This window comes from Peromyscus eremicus, chromosome 1 (assembly GCF_949786415.1).
Source record: "Peromyscus eremicus chromosome 1, PerEre_H2_v1, whole genome shotgun sequence".
NCBI classification, from domain to species: domain Eukaryota; kingdom Metazoa; phylum Chordata; class Mammalia; order Rodentia; family Cricetidae; genus Peromyscus; species Peromyscus eremicus.
This window is the reverse complement of record NC_081416.1, coordinates 53,082,511-53,099,009: the sequence shown is the minus strand read 5'-3', so window position 1 is coordinate 53,099,009 and position 16,499 is coordinate 53,082,511. Positions and strand designations below refer to the sequence as shown.

The 16,499-nt window shown below is 46.5% G+C and overlaps 1 protein-coding gene across 7 annotated transcripts in view; it reads right to left on the bottom strand.

Moving 5' to 3' along the window:
• The window catches only part of Mark2 (microtubule affinity regulating kinase 2), a 68,030-nt gene extending 53,416 nt beyond the window's left edge, over positions 1-14,614 (bottom strand). Inside the window, exon 1 of one of the 7 annotated variants that reach the window (XM_059261776.1) lies at positions 13,984-14,614. In XM_059261776.1, the coding sequence (XP_059117759.1) occupies positions 13,984-14,037 (54 nt within the window). In that variant the 5' untranslated portion in view covers positions 14,038-14,614. Of the gene's footprint in view, positions 1-1,406; positions 1,462-13,983 lie in introns of those variants that run through there. The other 6 variants (XM_059261743.1, XM_059261793.1, XM_059261770.1 and 3 more) reach the window with 6 other exon arrangements.
• Positions 14,615-16,499: the final 1,885 nt, after the last annotated feature.

Here is a 16,499-nt window from a genome sequence, read left to right as displayed (position 1 = left end):
TTCACCTATTCTAGGCAGGCCAGCTATACAAGACTGAGTAATGGAGGGGCCTCTCCACTCACAGCAAGGTGGTCACTTATTCTATACCATACCAGGTTTCAGGAACCTTTTGGTTTTTCGAGACATGGTTTCTCTGTGTAGCCCTGGCTGACCAGTAACTCTCTCTGTAGACCAGGCATGTTGGCCTCGAACTCAAAGAGATTTGTCTGCCTCTGACTCCTAAATTCTGTGTTCAAAGGAGTGTACCACCACACCCAGGACTTTTCATCTCTTCTTTGAAAAGCTGAAGAATTTGGCTTTTAAAGCACACAGAATATGGACTTACTACCCAACCTCTTTTATTTCAAACTCTGAAGGACTGATCTTGCTACAACACTGTAGCTTAACTGGCACCGTAATACTATACTAAAATATTCTATTGCATAAAATACACTATTACAGCCTACAAAGCTGAAAAGACAGCTTTCATTATCATTTCTTTTTATTGCAATTCTTTATTTATGTTGAGAAAGGGCCCCATGTATCTCAGGTTGGCCTCAAACTGACTCTATAGCCGAGGATGACTTTGAACCTGTGGACCTCCTCCCTCCATCTCCCAAGAGCTGAGATTACAGGTGTAAGCCACCTCTATTTGGTTTACAGAATGCTGGTAATCAAACCCAGGGCATTGTGTACACCAGGCAGGCACTCTACCAACTCAGCTACTGTACCCTGATCCTGGGTAGTTTTTTCTCTCTCAATATCTTTAAATAAGAGTTACATGGATAGGTTGAATCAGCAAGTATTCTAATTATATTTTTATTTATTCGGGGGAGGAAGGAGGAATGCACACCATAAACTAGTAGTCAGAAGACAACTTTCTAGACTTGGTTCTCTCCTTCTACCATGTGGGTCCTGAAAGGAGTCAATTTCAGGTTGCCAGGCTTAACGACAAGTGTTTTTGCCCACTAAGCCATCTCATTGGCCCTAATTTAATTTTTTTAAACCAACAATTGATCCTTAAGTATAGGAGAAACATAAATTTTCTTCTACTTTAGGATAAAGTAGAATGAAATGCTAAAATAAATTAGAAATTAAAATGTCTAATTAGAAGTTTTTCCAAATGTCTTTATAAGTAAGTTTCCTAAGTTGTATTTTATTTCTTGTTGTTTCCTCAGGTGTCAAGAAAATATAAAGATTCCAAAATAATGACTTATTAGGTAATAGCTCACTATTGGTTCATGGTAAATCATTATCACGGTAAAAAAACTATCAAGGTAAATGGTAGAAAAGTATAATCACACAGGACTAGTAAGGACACAATTGAAGTTCCAAGAACAAATTGAGTTCATTACTGAAAACTCCATATTTATATGTGAGACTATTACTCTAAAAGCTCTTGAAAACACAAGAATACAGAATTTTACCTCTCATGAACCATCAGTGTCGGGTCATCATGCATCATTCAGCCCTCGGAAGACACCACTGCACACTAGTGAGGAGATGAGAATGAAGAATTCAGGGGCTGGGGATAGAGCTCAGTGGGTAAGACCACCTGCTATATAAGCCTGAGGACCTGAGTTCAGATCCCTGGCACCCATGTAAAAACCAGACATGGCTACCTATGTTTAGAACTGTACTATTACAGGTTACAGAGACATGCAGATCCCAAGAGTTTGCTGGCCAGCCAACCTAGCCAAAACACCAGGCTTTAGGACTTCAAAGGAGAGACCCTGTCTCAAGGAAGTAAGGAAGCAAGTGAGAGCAAAATATCCAGTGTTCATTGGTCTCTGCCCTTGTTCATGGGCACACACCACACACACATCTGCATATACAAACTCTACACATTAAAAGAAAAAATAATAATAATAAAATGCCAACGGGGATGGGGGAGGCCGGGGATGGGGGAGTGGCCCACACCTTTAATCCCAGCACTCCAAAGGCAGAGGCAGGTGGATCTCTGTTGAGTTTAAGGTCAGCCTAGTCTACAGAGTGAGTTCCAGGACAGCCAGAACTACACGGGGGTGGGGAGGTGGCGGTGAGGGTGCAAGTACTGTGCTCATGTAACAATAAAAGTAATTTTGATCTGAAGAGATCTAGGTAATACCCAGGACTTCCAAACTACAATGAAAACCAAACTCAACATTGCATTATCCAAGATTAACAAAATTAAAAACAAGAACAGGGTCTATCTAAACACAGCATTCCTGATAAGTCAGAGGGAAACGCTCAGAACTGGCTTAGGACTCTGTCACCAAGGAAACCAAGATGCAGTCCCTAACGTTGTCAGGTCCACAGGCCTAATTTTACTAAGCAAGAGAGCTCCAAAGGCATGCAAAAGAACTTGTTTTTCTTTTTCATTTTATTTATTTTTCATTACTATTTTCTTTTGTGAAATAGGGTCTCTTTATTTAGTCCCAAACATGCCTGGTTTTCTTCCTTCCTTCTTTTTTTTTTTTTGAGAGACAGGTTCTTGCTATGTAGCCTGCAATCCCCCTGCCTCAGCCTCTGAAGTGTTGGTATTATAGGTGTGTGCTCTGATGCCCAGCAAGAACTTGTTTCTTAGAACAGCAAATCCAGGGCTGGGCATGAGGCTCACTGCTAGCATGTGTTCTGAATGCTCAAGGCCTTGGGTACAATCCTTATACTGAGAACAGTAAATCAGCAATTCTTTAACTGTACAGAAATCAAAGCAATAGACAGAGGACAGGATTCTATGACTATCAAAGCCTCTTTCCTGGGCTAGTGGGATGGCTCAATGGAGAGGTATTTGCCAACAAAACTGACAACCTGAGTTTGATCCCCAAAACCATGGTGAAAGGAAAGAACTGACTCCTCAAAGTTATCCTCTGACCTCTATAAACACTGTGGCTTGTATGCACACATACACACATTAACTCTAGGGTTGGAGAGATGGATCAGTGGTTAAGAGCACTGATTGCTCTTCCAAAGGACTCAGGTTCAATTCCTAGCACCTCAGAAACATCTGTAACTAGTCCCAGGGGTTCCAAAGCCTCTTCTGTCTTGTGGCCTCTAAGGAGACCAGGCACACATGTAGTTTGGTCACAAATGCAGGCAAATTCCCATACACATAAAGTAAAATTACACACACATATATTGTCACACATACACACAAACAGCACTCACTCCTCCAAGAGAGATGGTCCATATCTATAATCCTATCAAAGTGGCTTAGGCCAGATGATCTTGAGTTTAAGGACAGCTTGGAGTACATAGTAAGACCTGTAGCCTAAAAGAAAAAAAAAAAAAGCCTTTCTTCAGAGAGGTAAACAGGTAAAGAAGAGTGGGAGCTGGGCGGTGGTGGCGCACGCCTTTAATCCCAGCACTCGGGAGGCAGAGCCAGGTGGATCTCTGAGTTCGAGGCCAGCCTGATCTACAGGGTGAGATGCAGTGGACAGGCACCAAAACTACACAGAGAAACCCTGTCTTGGAAAACCAAAAAAAGAAACAAGAAAAAAAGAGTGGGATAAGGAGACAAAAACCTGAAATGATAGGAAAACTGATGGACAAGATAAAGGAGAGAGTTCAAACACACCAAACAGTTAAATAAATAAATAAATAAATAAATAAATAAATAAATAAATAAATAAATAAATAAATAAGAAATGTGACAAGTTGGTAGAGGTATGAAGAGGAAATATAGAGACAAAAGAACTGCCCAATGATCTCTGAAGTGATTGATGCTGTTACCTTCCTTCCTGGCCATGGCTTCAATGTAAAATCCCAGCAACTCGCTATTCTGTACAGGTATTCAGGCTCCAGAGACACCAAGAAACAAAGATAAACAATGAACCAACGTAGACCACAATCTCAGCCTAAGATTGAGAGTCCACAAAATCACAGGGGCAGCTGAGAGAGGCTGTGCCCCTTCATGCATTTGAAAGAAGAGGTAACAAGAATCTCCACTTGAAGGCTGCTTTGCTAAGGAAAATGAAACCTCAACTACCTGCCGAATTCCATGTGGTCTGTAAGAGAAACAGCGAGCTTTCTCTAGTAACCAGAGTTAACACTCAGTGAACAGAGAAAAGGACAGTGGTAAAGGAAAGCCCTGCATGGAGGGTTAAACCTTGGGAGGGGAACGACCACAGGACACACTACTCCTTTAACACTGGGATCCCAATTCTTATAAAATCTACGGTCTGGTAACTTTGGGGTGGCCTTCAAGTCATTAATGCATTAGCCTGCACATTCACCACCACCACCACCAATCATGGCACAGAAATATGGACAGGCAGTTGATAGTGTTTTTTTCCTTTTATCAAAATTGCCTACTATTGAAGCTTAAAGAACAAAAAAAGGGATCCAGACAGTGGTGTCACACACCTTCAATTCCAGCACTTTGGAAGCAGAGGCAGGTGAGTTGAGGCCAACCTGGTCTACAGAGCGAGTTCCAGGACAGCCAGGGCTGTTACACAGAGAAACCCTGTCTCAAAAAACTGAAGGGGAGAAGAGGGAGAAAGAGCTGAAAGAGCTGCAGGGCATGGGGGAAATCATACATAAAATCCCAGCACTTGAGAAGTTGACACTGGAGGATCACATGTTCAAGGCCAGTCTGAACCTCTCTGTAGAGATAGAACCTCATCTTTTTAAATAAAAGTGCCCACTTAGGGGCTGGAGAGATGGCTCAGAGGTTAAGAGCACTGACTGTTCTTCCAGAGATCCTGAGTTCAATTCCCAGTATCCACATGATGGCTCACAACCATCTGTAATGAGAGCTGGCACCCTCTTCTGTATACATAATAAATAAATAAATCTTTAAAAAAAAAAAAAAAAGTGCCCACTTAGACCAAGCTGACCTCAAACTCATAGCAATCCCTCAGCCTCCCCAGATATAGAGATTATCAGCACATGCCACTATGGCTAGGCCTCTTTTTTCTTTTAAAGTGGGCTCAAAATTACACCAAGTGGGACAGGCATGGTGGTACATGACTTTGATCCCAGCACTAGGGAGGCAGAAGCAGACAGATCTCTAAGTTCAAGACCAGCCAGGGGCAACATAGTGAGACACTGGTTAAAATTAATTACCGAATTAACTAATTAATCAATCTAAATAAGTACTAGCTGCTCTTTCAGAGGACCTGAATTCAGTTCCTAGCACCCACATCAGGTGGCTCACAATCACTTGTAACTCCAGTTCCAGATTAGACATCATCTTCTGGCCTCTCTGAGTAGACGTAGACACACACACACACAGGCTCAAACACACTCACACAGTTCATGAAGCTATCCAACAGCACTCTATTTCTTTCAGATAGCTAACTAATTTTTTGGTCTTTTTGTTTTTTTGCGACAGGGTTTCTCTGTGTAGCCCTGACTCTCTTGGAACTCACTCTGTAGACTAGGCTGGCTTTGAACTCTCAAGAGATCCACCTGCCTCTGCTTCCCAAGTGCTGGGATTAAAGGCGTGTGCCACCATGCGACACCAGACAGCTAATTAAAAGAAAAAGTTAGAATTGGTAGAAAACACACCTGTGGGACGTCCGTGACTGGAAATGCTGGGAAGAACAAGATCTCTTCAGCCAATGGCACAGACTAGATTCCAGCATGTGTCCTTCTGCCACCTAAGCTATAAGGATGTCCTGAGCTGTTCGACTGGAACAGCAGTGACACTGATGGAGTGTCCCACACACCCTCTACTCACTTTATGTGTACCCATAGCTTACAAAAACACCTACAAGATAGCTGTTGTTTGGTTTTTAGCGACAGGATTTTGCTATATAGCCCAGGCTGGCCTTTGACTTGCAATCCTATTGCCTTGGCCTCCCAAGAGCTGCATCATAGGAGTGCACCTTTAGCTACAAAACCTGCTCATAATTATAGCAGAACCATTTATGGAATCTGAAAGTATACTAGGATCTTGTCTTAACTCTGTTAGAAGCTCACCTCAATGCTATGCTACATCAAGCAGGCCAAAGGAGCATACTTCCTGTGACTAGAGAATCAGTCATTTTGAACTCCTGTGGAGGGCTGGAATGTAGGTCAGAGTGCTTGCCTAATATACAGGAGGCCCTGGGTTCAATCCCTAGCAAGGAAAGGAGAGGGAGAGGAAGGAGGAGAGAGAGGAAGAGAAAAAGTGAGAGAGCTCAGTAACAAGCAACAGCCCATGACTGACCCCAGCACTGCATTTGGTGACACAGATGGAGAGGTGGAAGACATGGCACTAAGGGAAGGTGTGAAGGGTGGGAGGAGGGGCGTTCACCCTGCAGCTGGGGTATCAATAACAGAAGGACTCTGGGCAAACAGTTCTCAGAACAACAAGCAGGTCACCGCGGCAGTGACAGAAGCAGCCAGCCCACAGGCTGGAGCTGTCTGCAAGCAGATTCAACCAAATTACCAAACTTCCATACCTCAGATTTTCTGCTTTTGAGGAGACTGGGCGAGCAGTCCTGCTCCCCCTCCCAGCTCTGGTTACCAAGTCTACTCCCTGAGAAAGACTCCCTATGACATCCAGATAACTTAAGAGGGGAGGACAATGGCTAAGTGCTAAAGACCAAGAGCTGTGCCCTCTAATCCTCCAGCAGCGTGGGGCAGTCCCATGGCTCACACTCCAAGGGTCTGAGGTCACTGAGTTTAGTGTCCACATCCCAGGGCCAGGGTTCTGGATTCCAATTCCCTTCCACACCCCAAAAGAAGGTCCAACCACACATCCCAAACTCTTCCTTCTGACCAGTCTGACTTTCTGGCAAATGAGTGGGAAGGGGCCCAAGAAAAGAAGTTGTACCTTAGAGCTTCCAGGGAAAGTACATAAAACAGACCAGTCGCTTTGAGGATCAGCATAGGTTGAGAAAAAGCCCCCTTTCAGAGGAGGAGATTCAATTCCCAGGCTCGTTTGGTTTTGGGCACTTGCGGAGGGCAGGAGGTTGTTTACAGAGGTTGTCCAAACTCACTCGATCAGTCAGTCTACTGGAGGCAGACCTCTGTGCTGCCAACTTCCCAGAGAGGACAAGGGAAAATAGGCTGGCTCTGCGCAAAACCAGCTTGACTGGTTCTACAGAGCAACCCAGCGCCTGCTCCACCCACCTCACATTGAAAAGAAAAGGCCAAAAGGGTGGCTAGGAGCAGTCACTAAATACACCTCTTTCCTTTCTTTCTCCATGTCTACCTCAACTGCCTGCTCCCAAGAACCCTCAAGGCAGTATGAGCATCCATCTCCACCTCTCTCCTACCACCCATGCTTTACACTTGGATTCACAAGCCTCAATTTAACGATTGTACACTAGAGGAAACCTTTTCTGCTGGTTTTACCCTGCAGATGAGAAATGTTAAGTGGTATCTAAAAGTAAAGGTGAGTACAAACCCAAAGACAAGACACCTATGGAAAGAACCTACAGACACCAATGAACTATCAGCATGTCAGACAAACAGACATGCAGATGAAGGGATCCAGTCCATGTGCACCCCAAAAGGAGGAGCTAGGGCACTGAGTAGGGCAAGCAACAGGGAAGCCCCCGCTTTCTAAGAGATAACTGGAAACCAAGGCCAGATTCTTTTGGTATTGTTTCAAAACTGGTGGTTCCGTCCCAGTCTAAAAGCAATGGCAGGGAGCTGGAAAGATGGCTCAGAGCACATACTGCTCTTCCAGAGGACCTGGGTTGACTCTCATCACAACTGCCTGTAGCTACACAGTGGTGGCACATGCCTTTAACCACAGCACTCTGGAATCAGAGGCAGATGGATCTCTGAGTTCAAGGCCAGCCTGGTCTACAGAGTGCGTTCCAGGATAGCTAGAGCTACACAGGGAAATCCTGTCTTGAAAATAAAAAACAAACAAAACCAAAAAATCTGCCTGCAACTCCAGTCTAAGTATCTGATGCCTCCAGCCTCCTACAGCACCTGCACACAACCCCACAGAGAGACACATACATACACATAAAATTTAAAAATAATAGAGTGTGGGGCTAGGTTGTGGTGGCGCACGCCTTTAATCCCAGCTCTCAGGAGGCAGAGGCAGGTGGAGCTCTCTGAGTTCCAGGCCACCAGCCAGAGATATATAGTGAGAACCTGTTTCAAAAAATAAAAATAAAAAAAAGGGGCGGTGGCGGGGGGAGATATTGAAGAGATGGCTCAGAGGTTAGGAGCATTTGCTGCCCTTCCAGAGGATGAAGGATCCATTCCCAGCACCCACATGGTGGCCTATAACCACCTCTAACTTCAGTCCCACAAAGGACCCAATGTCCTCTTCTGCCCTCTTTAGGCACCAGGCATGCAGGTGGTACACAGACAAATATGCAGACAGACACATATACACATACAACTGAAAAAAAAGTAAGTCCCCATCAGAAAAAAGACCCCATTAAATACTAATAATTTTTGTTTTTGTTTGCTCGAGAGGGTCTCTCTACGTAGTTCTAGAACGTGCTATGTAGACCAGGCTGACCTTAAACTCTCAAAAGATCCACCTGTCTCTGCTGGACTTGAAGGTGTGTGCCACCATGCCTGGCTATAATAATAATTTTTTAATTAAAAAGACAAAAGAAGGGTGTTCAGTGGTATTCAAGGGTATCCCAAGAAGCTGTGGTCCCACAGTGCCATTGTGCTGGGTAAGCAGGGATAGCCTGAAGCCTCCAGTGGCAGCACGGGAAAGGCTGAGTTCCTCCCCCAGGAGGGTTGTAAAGGCTTATTCTTCCTTGTGCTGAAACAGAAGGGGAAAGCACACTGCTAACATCTCAATGACTCACAATCATGTTTGATGAAGGCTTGGAGAAAGCCTAGAGAGAACCCAAGCTTCAAGTGCAAAACGTACAAATACTGGAATCTCCCTCCCATGAAGAGAAGGAAACTTGGTCACCTATCCTGTTTGTCATCTTGCTGAGATTCCAAGGAAGGGCCAGGTTGAAACACCACCCTTTCCAATATTACTCTGAGTTTTTGCTTTGATAAGAAAGCATCAAACCTGGCAGCAGCAGCATAGCTAGAAGAGAACAAACCAAAGCCTTCACATACACCCCTCAGAACAGAGGCCAGGCAGCTGGGCCCACGACTTAACCAAGCATAGGGAAGCGACTAAATCTGGGCCTGGGTACAGCAGCAGCAATCTTTATCAGGCAGCCTAAGAGAAAGAAGATGACCAGCCTTCTGGCCCTTTCCATCTGCTGAAGTTACTACATCCCACTCCATTAATGGGCTTCAAAGTGCTGCCGGGCGAGTCCATTTAGCACAGACACTATCATGGGGCCAAAGGTGGCGCCCAACCCCCATCCCACTTGTCAGTAATGTGCCACAAAGTCTGAGGCCTGACTGCACTATAACCATAAAATATTCATTCAAGCCAACATAATACATATGTAGGAATACCATGGAAGCTCCTGGGGGATGAGAAATGCCAGCTAGGTGGCTAAGTGCTCCATGAGAACCAGTTCGTGAAGGCCTAGGTTAGTCCTAGTCAAATGCCCACTGAGAATCATGCTGTTCTGTCCAAAAACAGTCTAGCCAGAAAAATGCTGACCCCTGAGAAATCTCACCATGCAAACCTCTCAGGTAAACAAGATCATCCATCCACCTCTTTCTACCTCACGGATAGCAACTCTGCCTCAGATATGTATGCTCGAGATTCCCAGCCCAGGCTGTGGTCACAGTCTGAAAGACACAGCTATCCCTATGGAAACTTGATTTCAATCTGAAGGAGACCAACTATGAACCACTTACTTGTACCATCTGTTTAGCTAGCTCCCCAAATCCACAGAATGGAGAAGCATTATTGTAATTCACTATAGAGTTACTTTTCAAGTCAAAGGATATAATGTCACTGTCTCCATCCCTAAGGCCCAGCAGCATCCTCACCCACAAGACAGAAGCCCCATCAAGAAGCCCCACCATCAAGAGTCAAATCACAAAATCCCACATCCTCAAAAATGTAGTATTTGGTCCAGTGTTAGCCAAAAAGGAAGCTGGAATCTCACAATGTGTATATGGAATGACTTGTTACCCCAAAACCATCCTCACACCCACCTCAATGGAGATTGAACCTTCAGCCTTGTGGACGCTGGGCAAATGCTACACCACTAAACTACATCTCCAGTCTTCTTTACTTTGGATTTTGAGAGACAGGGTCTCACTAAGTTGCTAACCTTGAATTTATCCTGTAACTCAGAAAGATCTTGAACTTGTGACTCTCCTGCCTCAGCCTCCAGAGTACCTGGGGTTCCATGCCCCCACAAATGGCTGGGTAAGAGGCTCTTTTGTTGTCATTTTATAAATTATTATTATTATATTTATTTAGTGTGTGTGTGAGTGAAAGAGAGAAAGAGAGAGAGAGAGAGAGAGAGAGAGAGAGAGAGAGAGAGAGAGAACAAGCATGTGTGTATGGAAGTCAGAAGTCATCTTGCCAGAGTGTGTTCACTTCTTCCACCAAGTATATGAATCTCAGGGATCCAACTCAGGTCATCAGGCTTGGTGGCAAGTGCCCTTACCCACTAGGCCATTTCACCAGCCTTCAGCAGTATGTTTTTAAAGGATTCTGTAACTTAGATTTGCCTTCCTCATCAGTCTCCCAAACTCCTCTTCCTTGAGAATATATTCTGCCACCCACTCTCTAGAAGGGTTGGGGCAGCACTATCATCTGACTGATGGGTAGCAAAAGGCTCCTGTTTTCTATCAGGTACCCTCTGATTCCAGGGTCTGAAGCCATGTGTCCCTTCCCCCCAGGGATTAGGGAAAGCTCTAGCACGGGCAGGTGGACTCTGGAAGTTGTACCCTTCTCCACATTTGACTATTAAGGCTGCTGCTGGCTGGAAGACAAACAGTCATCTTGCTGATTGCTTTCAAGGCTGCCAAGCCTCCAGGCCAGCAGAGCCATTTGGAAAAGCAGCTCACAGAAAGCTCAGCTCAGACTTAAGAAACCCCAAAACTACTAGCCCCAGGTCACAGTCCTGCAAAAGGAAGCTACTATGATAGAAAATGCACATCTAAAATCAGGTGTCACCAAAATTATCTTCAAGATAGAGCTTGGCTGTCTTTTATCTCCTACTTCCACTGTTAGAAACAGGGTTGACAGCAAACAGGCGATCTCCTGCAACATAAGGTTTATTTTTATGCTTCAGCATGTTCTGTGTGTGTTTCAGATGTGGTCAAAGAGCTCCTAGAAACAGCGTATCAGCCAGTTTTAAAGAAAGGGGGAGAAAAGGCACAAGAAGATACTGGAACCGTCAGCTGGAGTTTGTTTACCTGTTCTCTGGTAAAACCAGTTTAAATAATTTAAATCTAAACAAGGTGACAGTGGAGAGGGACCTGCCCAACCAATTCCTTGCCTTCTATTTCCTAACACCACGGCTACTACAATGGTTGAGCTTCCACAATGGTTTTACCATTTGCAATAGGATTGAGGGGAGGGTACTCAGTTTCACCTGGTAGCAGGGTCTACTCTACAGAAGTTGAATGCTTGAGGAGCTGTCTCTTGTCTTTTTTCTTTTTCTAAAGAATACAGGGTTGGGCTGGGGATGCCACTCAGTATAGAGCATTTGTCAGTCAGGAGCACAGCCCTGATCCAATCCTCAGCAGCACTAGAAACAAAAAGAAACAGCTAGGCACCTGTAACAGGTGTGCATTTAGCTTTTTCAAGTCCAAGTTTCCACTCAGAGGAGGAAGAATATAAAGCTGACACTGAGTGGAGAACCAGGAACTGGCTCAATACAGCTAAGTTCATGAAGAATCGAGGCAAAGATGAGCAGGATGACAATGCAACCTCTGCTCTGGCCTAAGTTATCCCCGAGCAGCTCACAGGCAAGCTGGTCACTGATTATCACTCTCCTGCAATCAGTGTACATGCACCAAATCCAAACTATATGATCCAACAACATGTGAAACACATTCTAGCACATGTAACAAGAAAAAGAGCAAGTGGACCAATAATGCATTTATATTTAATAAACAGCACAAAGAAACCACACTGAGGCCACTCTCTGCTCAACACAATGCCCCCAGAGCCTCTCTGGCTCTCTGAGGAACAGGCAGGCCAACCACTCCCCAAATGCCTGAAGATGCCAGTCAGTCACTTGGCCTCCTCCTCCCTGCTCATAAGCAACCATCTGGGAAAGTTCTCCAGTTAGGGAAGGTCTACCTACTAAAATAAAGGTAAGAGGAAAGGGGATGTACAGAGCAACCTCACAAGAGCTTAGAGAAAGTGTTTCCCAGGAGAGATGCAACTGGCAAGCTCCTCAATTTCCAAAGACCTCTGTCCCAGGCAGGACCAGCTGCCAAGCCCAGTGATGAAATCAATCAGCCACCCCTCCCTCTCAAGCCCTGCTTTGCCCCAAAAGCAAACAGTCCATAGGGTAGTACGGATCTACCATGACAGCAGAAAACTCTGTCCTGATGCCTCTTTAGTTTCTAAGTGCCCAGGTATCAGACAGCAAGAGGGTAACAAGGCAGAAAAGTACAGTTAAGAGATAAAGAAGGCTTTTCAAAGAAGGAAGTTAATGCTAAGCAAATACAGCAGCAGCTCTATCCTACCTGGCTACAAAAACCAACAGGAACAAGAGGGAAACACAAAGGGTGCTGGAGGCAAAGTATGCTCCTTTTTCAACACAAGTTTGTGTTTACCAAAATTCACTCAGAAATGTATGACAGGCAAGGGACTGTCCAAAAAGCAGGCAGCAAAGGACACAAGAGACAGTGTAACAAAGGGGAGCAGTGGAAAGTGGACGCCTCAGCTCAGAGGGGAGAGGATAACACAGAAAAGGCAAAGACTTGGGTGACAAATAGCAGTGATTGCCAGGATGAAAGGGAAAGTATAGGGCCAGCGGCTGACCTGCAGCATAAGCAGCTAGCATGCACCCTGGGAACGGCAAGGACTAGCCAATAGGGAGGGAACGAACAGAGCCTAAGAGGTGCAAATAAACATGAAGAGGGCAGGAGGCCCATGTGGACATGGAAAACAGCACTAATTAAGAGGTATACAGAAAGAAAGATGGGGGGAGGTTGAGCAACAGGAAGTAGCAAAGGAGGAAGATACTATGATACGATGAGAAGTGACGGCACCGGCGTGGAGAGAGAGTCAGTATCCTAATTTGTGGTGCAGTGTAAGTAGGCAGTAACGCAGGGACTGATGCCGCTGATGCAGTCCGCGAAAGACTGAGCAACAGGTTATGTTAATACAGCCAGGCTGAAACACTGTCTTTCCCATGATGGAGAGAGCCCAGGGACAATCTGGGAGACCATTCGGACAGCAGGCCCAGGAACTTAAATGTCAAACCCCAGGGGGAAGGAACAGGACCGATCCAAAGACTCTGAAGGGAGCGGTGGCTGGAACCCCAAAGGCAACCTGTGGGAAAACTATGCGCATGACAGCTGTATGGGAAACACGGAAGCGACACATGCCAGTGCCAGGAGCCAGGGAGCTCCTGCCGAAAAGAAGGGAAAGTGATGAGCAAAGAGTAGGCGAACGATTTGGAAAGGTGACGAGGGTGGAGCTGGTGGGTTGCAAGCAACAGGGAGAGCCCAATTTGGAACAGGAAAGGAGGATAGAAAAAGCTGGGAAAGTGAAAGGAGATAGGGACCGAGAACACACTCCGGGGCAAGGACCCTTGAGGGAGAAAACCTTGGACTGGGAGAGCCGGTGCGGGCAGAGGGGATGCAAGGCTAGAGAGATGCAGGAAGAGGTGGGCAACAATCCGCCACAAATCGTGGGGTGTTATTCGAGGAGCAGGAAGGTGGCTGCTTTAAGCGTGGGTGGAGGAAGACCAGAAAGGCCCCTGAGAGAAAAGGGAAGAGAAGGGGAAGCTGGGGAGATAGCACGGAAGAACGCAGGAGAGCGGTGAGAGACAAGGGGCGTTTGGCAGAGATACAAGTGTGCAGCTCAGTCAGGACGAGGTGGGGTCCCAGGTCAGGACTCGGAAGAGGGATGTGCGGGGCTAGAGCCCGGGGCCAGATGACAGGACAGCCTAGGCTTGCAGAAGGCAGTAGGAGCACGAGGAGAGCAGAGGGAGGAGGCTCCGCAAGGTGCAGGGGCCCAGCCACAGAATTGGGGGAGCCCTAAGGGCTCCTTACCTGCTCCGTGTCCCTTTCGTTCAGCGTGGGTAGGGGGGTCCGAGCGCTGGACATGGCGCCGGTATCTCAGGGGAGGGAACCGAGCTTGGAGGAAGGGAGGAAAGGGAAGGCTTGGAGCCCGGCCGGGCGGGGCTTCTCACAGCAGGAGCACCCGCTGCATGGGCCCCGGCCGGGGGTGCGGGGAGGCCGGGCGATCGCTCACGCCAGCCCGGGGATGCGCCGCTCGGGCTAGGCCTCGCCGGCTCCGAGCGGCTCCGGACCGCACCCCCCCGACCCCCGGCTGGGCTGTGCCGCCTTTCGGCCCGGCTGCGCCGCTCCGCCTACTCTCTGCCGCCGCAGCCGGCCGCCTGCCTCGCTCCTCCCCTGCCCTCAGCCGCACTGCTCCGCGCCCGGCACACAGGCAGCCGCCGCCGGACCTGCTGCTCCCAACATGGCCGCCACCACCGCCAGCCCTCGGCTCTTTCCGCCGGCAAGAGCCGGAAACATCCGAAACAACTAGGAACGGGAGGGGGACGAGCCTTCTCCTCTCGGCCCAGACTATGGGTGCATTCCGGAAACTACCGAAGAAGGTAATCCCCGGGGACGCGCGCACCTCCTCGATTCCGAAGACCAAGCTTCGGCTCTGTTTACGGAAATCCACGAAGAGACTCTCCTCACCTCCAGAGCCAACCAACAGCCACGCCTACCGGCCTTTCTCCGCCCACTTGGAGCTGGCTTTCGGTAGTTTCCGGAAACACCCGAAGAGTCTCCGCGTGTGCTAAACCGGCCACGCCCCCGTTCCGTTGCTCAGCCCGGGCGGTAGTCAGCCATTTCCGGCAACACCCGAGACCTACCGAGGTTAACAGTCTATCTCTTCGTTTCTTTCCGTCAGTTTTCGTTTATTTTCAAACCTTGAACAGGTGTGGGTCACCTGTACCTGTGATTGACTTCTTAGAAAATACTACTATTAGCTGTTCCTGTGATTGGTGTCTTTTGATCCTAATGCAACTTCCCATCTGCATGTTTGTCTCTTAGCTCATAAAACCCACCTTATCATTCCTTTCTATCAACATATGTCAACTGCCAAATGTGTTGTCACCCTATTACCTGTCTCCTGCTTTGCACACCTGCCATCTTTCGACTGTCATGGCTTCTAGATATATATCCGACATCCTCAAATTCAGTCCCCTTATTGCTCCAAAAGGCCTGGGAGGCACCAGGTCAGGGTCCATGAAACTTGACAGTGGACAGGCACACAGACATGCACCTTTAGGATACAGCTCTGTCCTGAGAAAATGCTTGTGTGATCTTGGGGTGTGGGATCACATAACAGAGGCCGGCAAAATGGCTTAATGGACCTGAGTTTGATCCTGGGGACCCACATAGTGAGAGAACCAAGTCTAAAACATTGTCCTCTGGCTTCCATGGGCATGATACCCTAATAAACTAAATAAAAATGTAATTAAGATAGATATGTATGAGTTGGAGAGATGGTTCAGAAGTCAAGAGGGAGCACTGGTTGCTCTTCTAGAGGACCGATATCCATGTTTCCAGCACCCATATGGTGGCTAACAACTGTTCGTAACTCCAGTTCCAGTGGTATGATACCTTCTGGCCTCCACTGGACATACGATTGCACAGACCTACATATAGGCAAAACACCCATACACACAAAAGGTTTTTAAAAATTGAAAAAAAGGAAGGAAGGAAGGAAGGAAGAAAGAAAAAGAAAACATAACAGGCTGGAGACATGGTTCATTAATTAAGAACACTTACTTTTTTCCCAGAGGACCTGGATCAGGTCTCAGAACCCTCCTGTAACTCCAGTTCCAGAGGATCTGATGCCCTCTGGCCTCTACCAGCACCTGCATGCAAGTGGTGCACATAAACCCATAAAGGCACACATATAAACATACAAATAAATATTTTTTAAATCACGTAACATTTGTTTTTACTGTTGGTTTTGATTTTGTGACATGGTTTCACTAAGTAGACCAGGCTGGCCAAGAACGCATAGAGATCTATCTTCTATCTGCTTCTGCTTCCCAAGTGCTGGGATTAAAGGTGTATACCACCATGCCCAACCATGTTTTGTTGTTGTTTTTGTTTTTTTACACAGGGTATCATGTAGCCCAGGCTGGCTTTGATATGCATCCAAGGGTGCTTTGAACTCCTAACCCTCCTGTCTCCATTCTCTAAGTACTTGGATTACAGGTGTATACTATCACCCTGATCTTAAATTACCTTTTCATATATTCTACAAGGCAAGTCAGGAGAGACCATTTCATTTTAATTATTTCAAATCTCCCTTCTAAGACAAAGGAACTCATGGTAAAAGAATAGGCGTTCATGAAAATGAGGATTCCTGAGGTTGTAGGATAGTGGGAGAGTGCTGTTTAATACCCATAGCATGTAGGAGGCCCTAGGGTCATTCCCTAGCATCAAAAACAAAAGACAGACAACCAAAACAAAAGGATTCCTCAAACTGAATATGGTGGTCTGCCCTGTAATCCTGACACTAAAAAACAAAGGCAGAA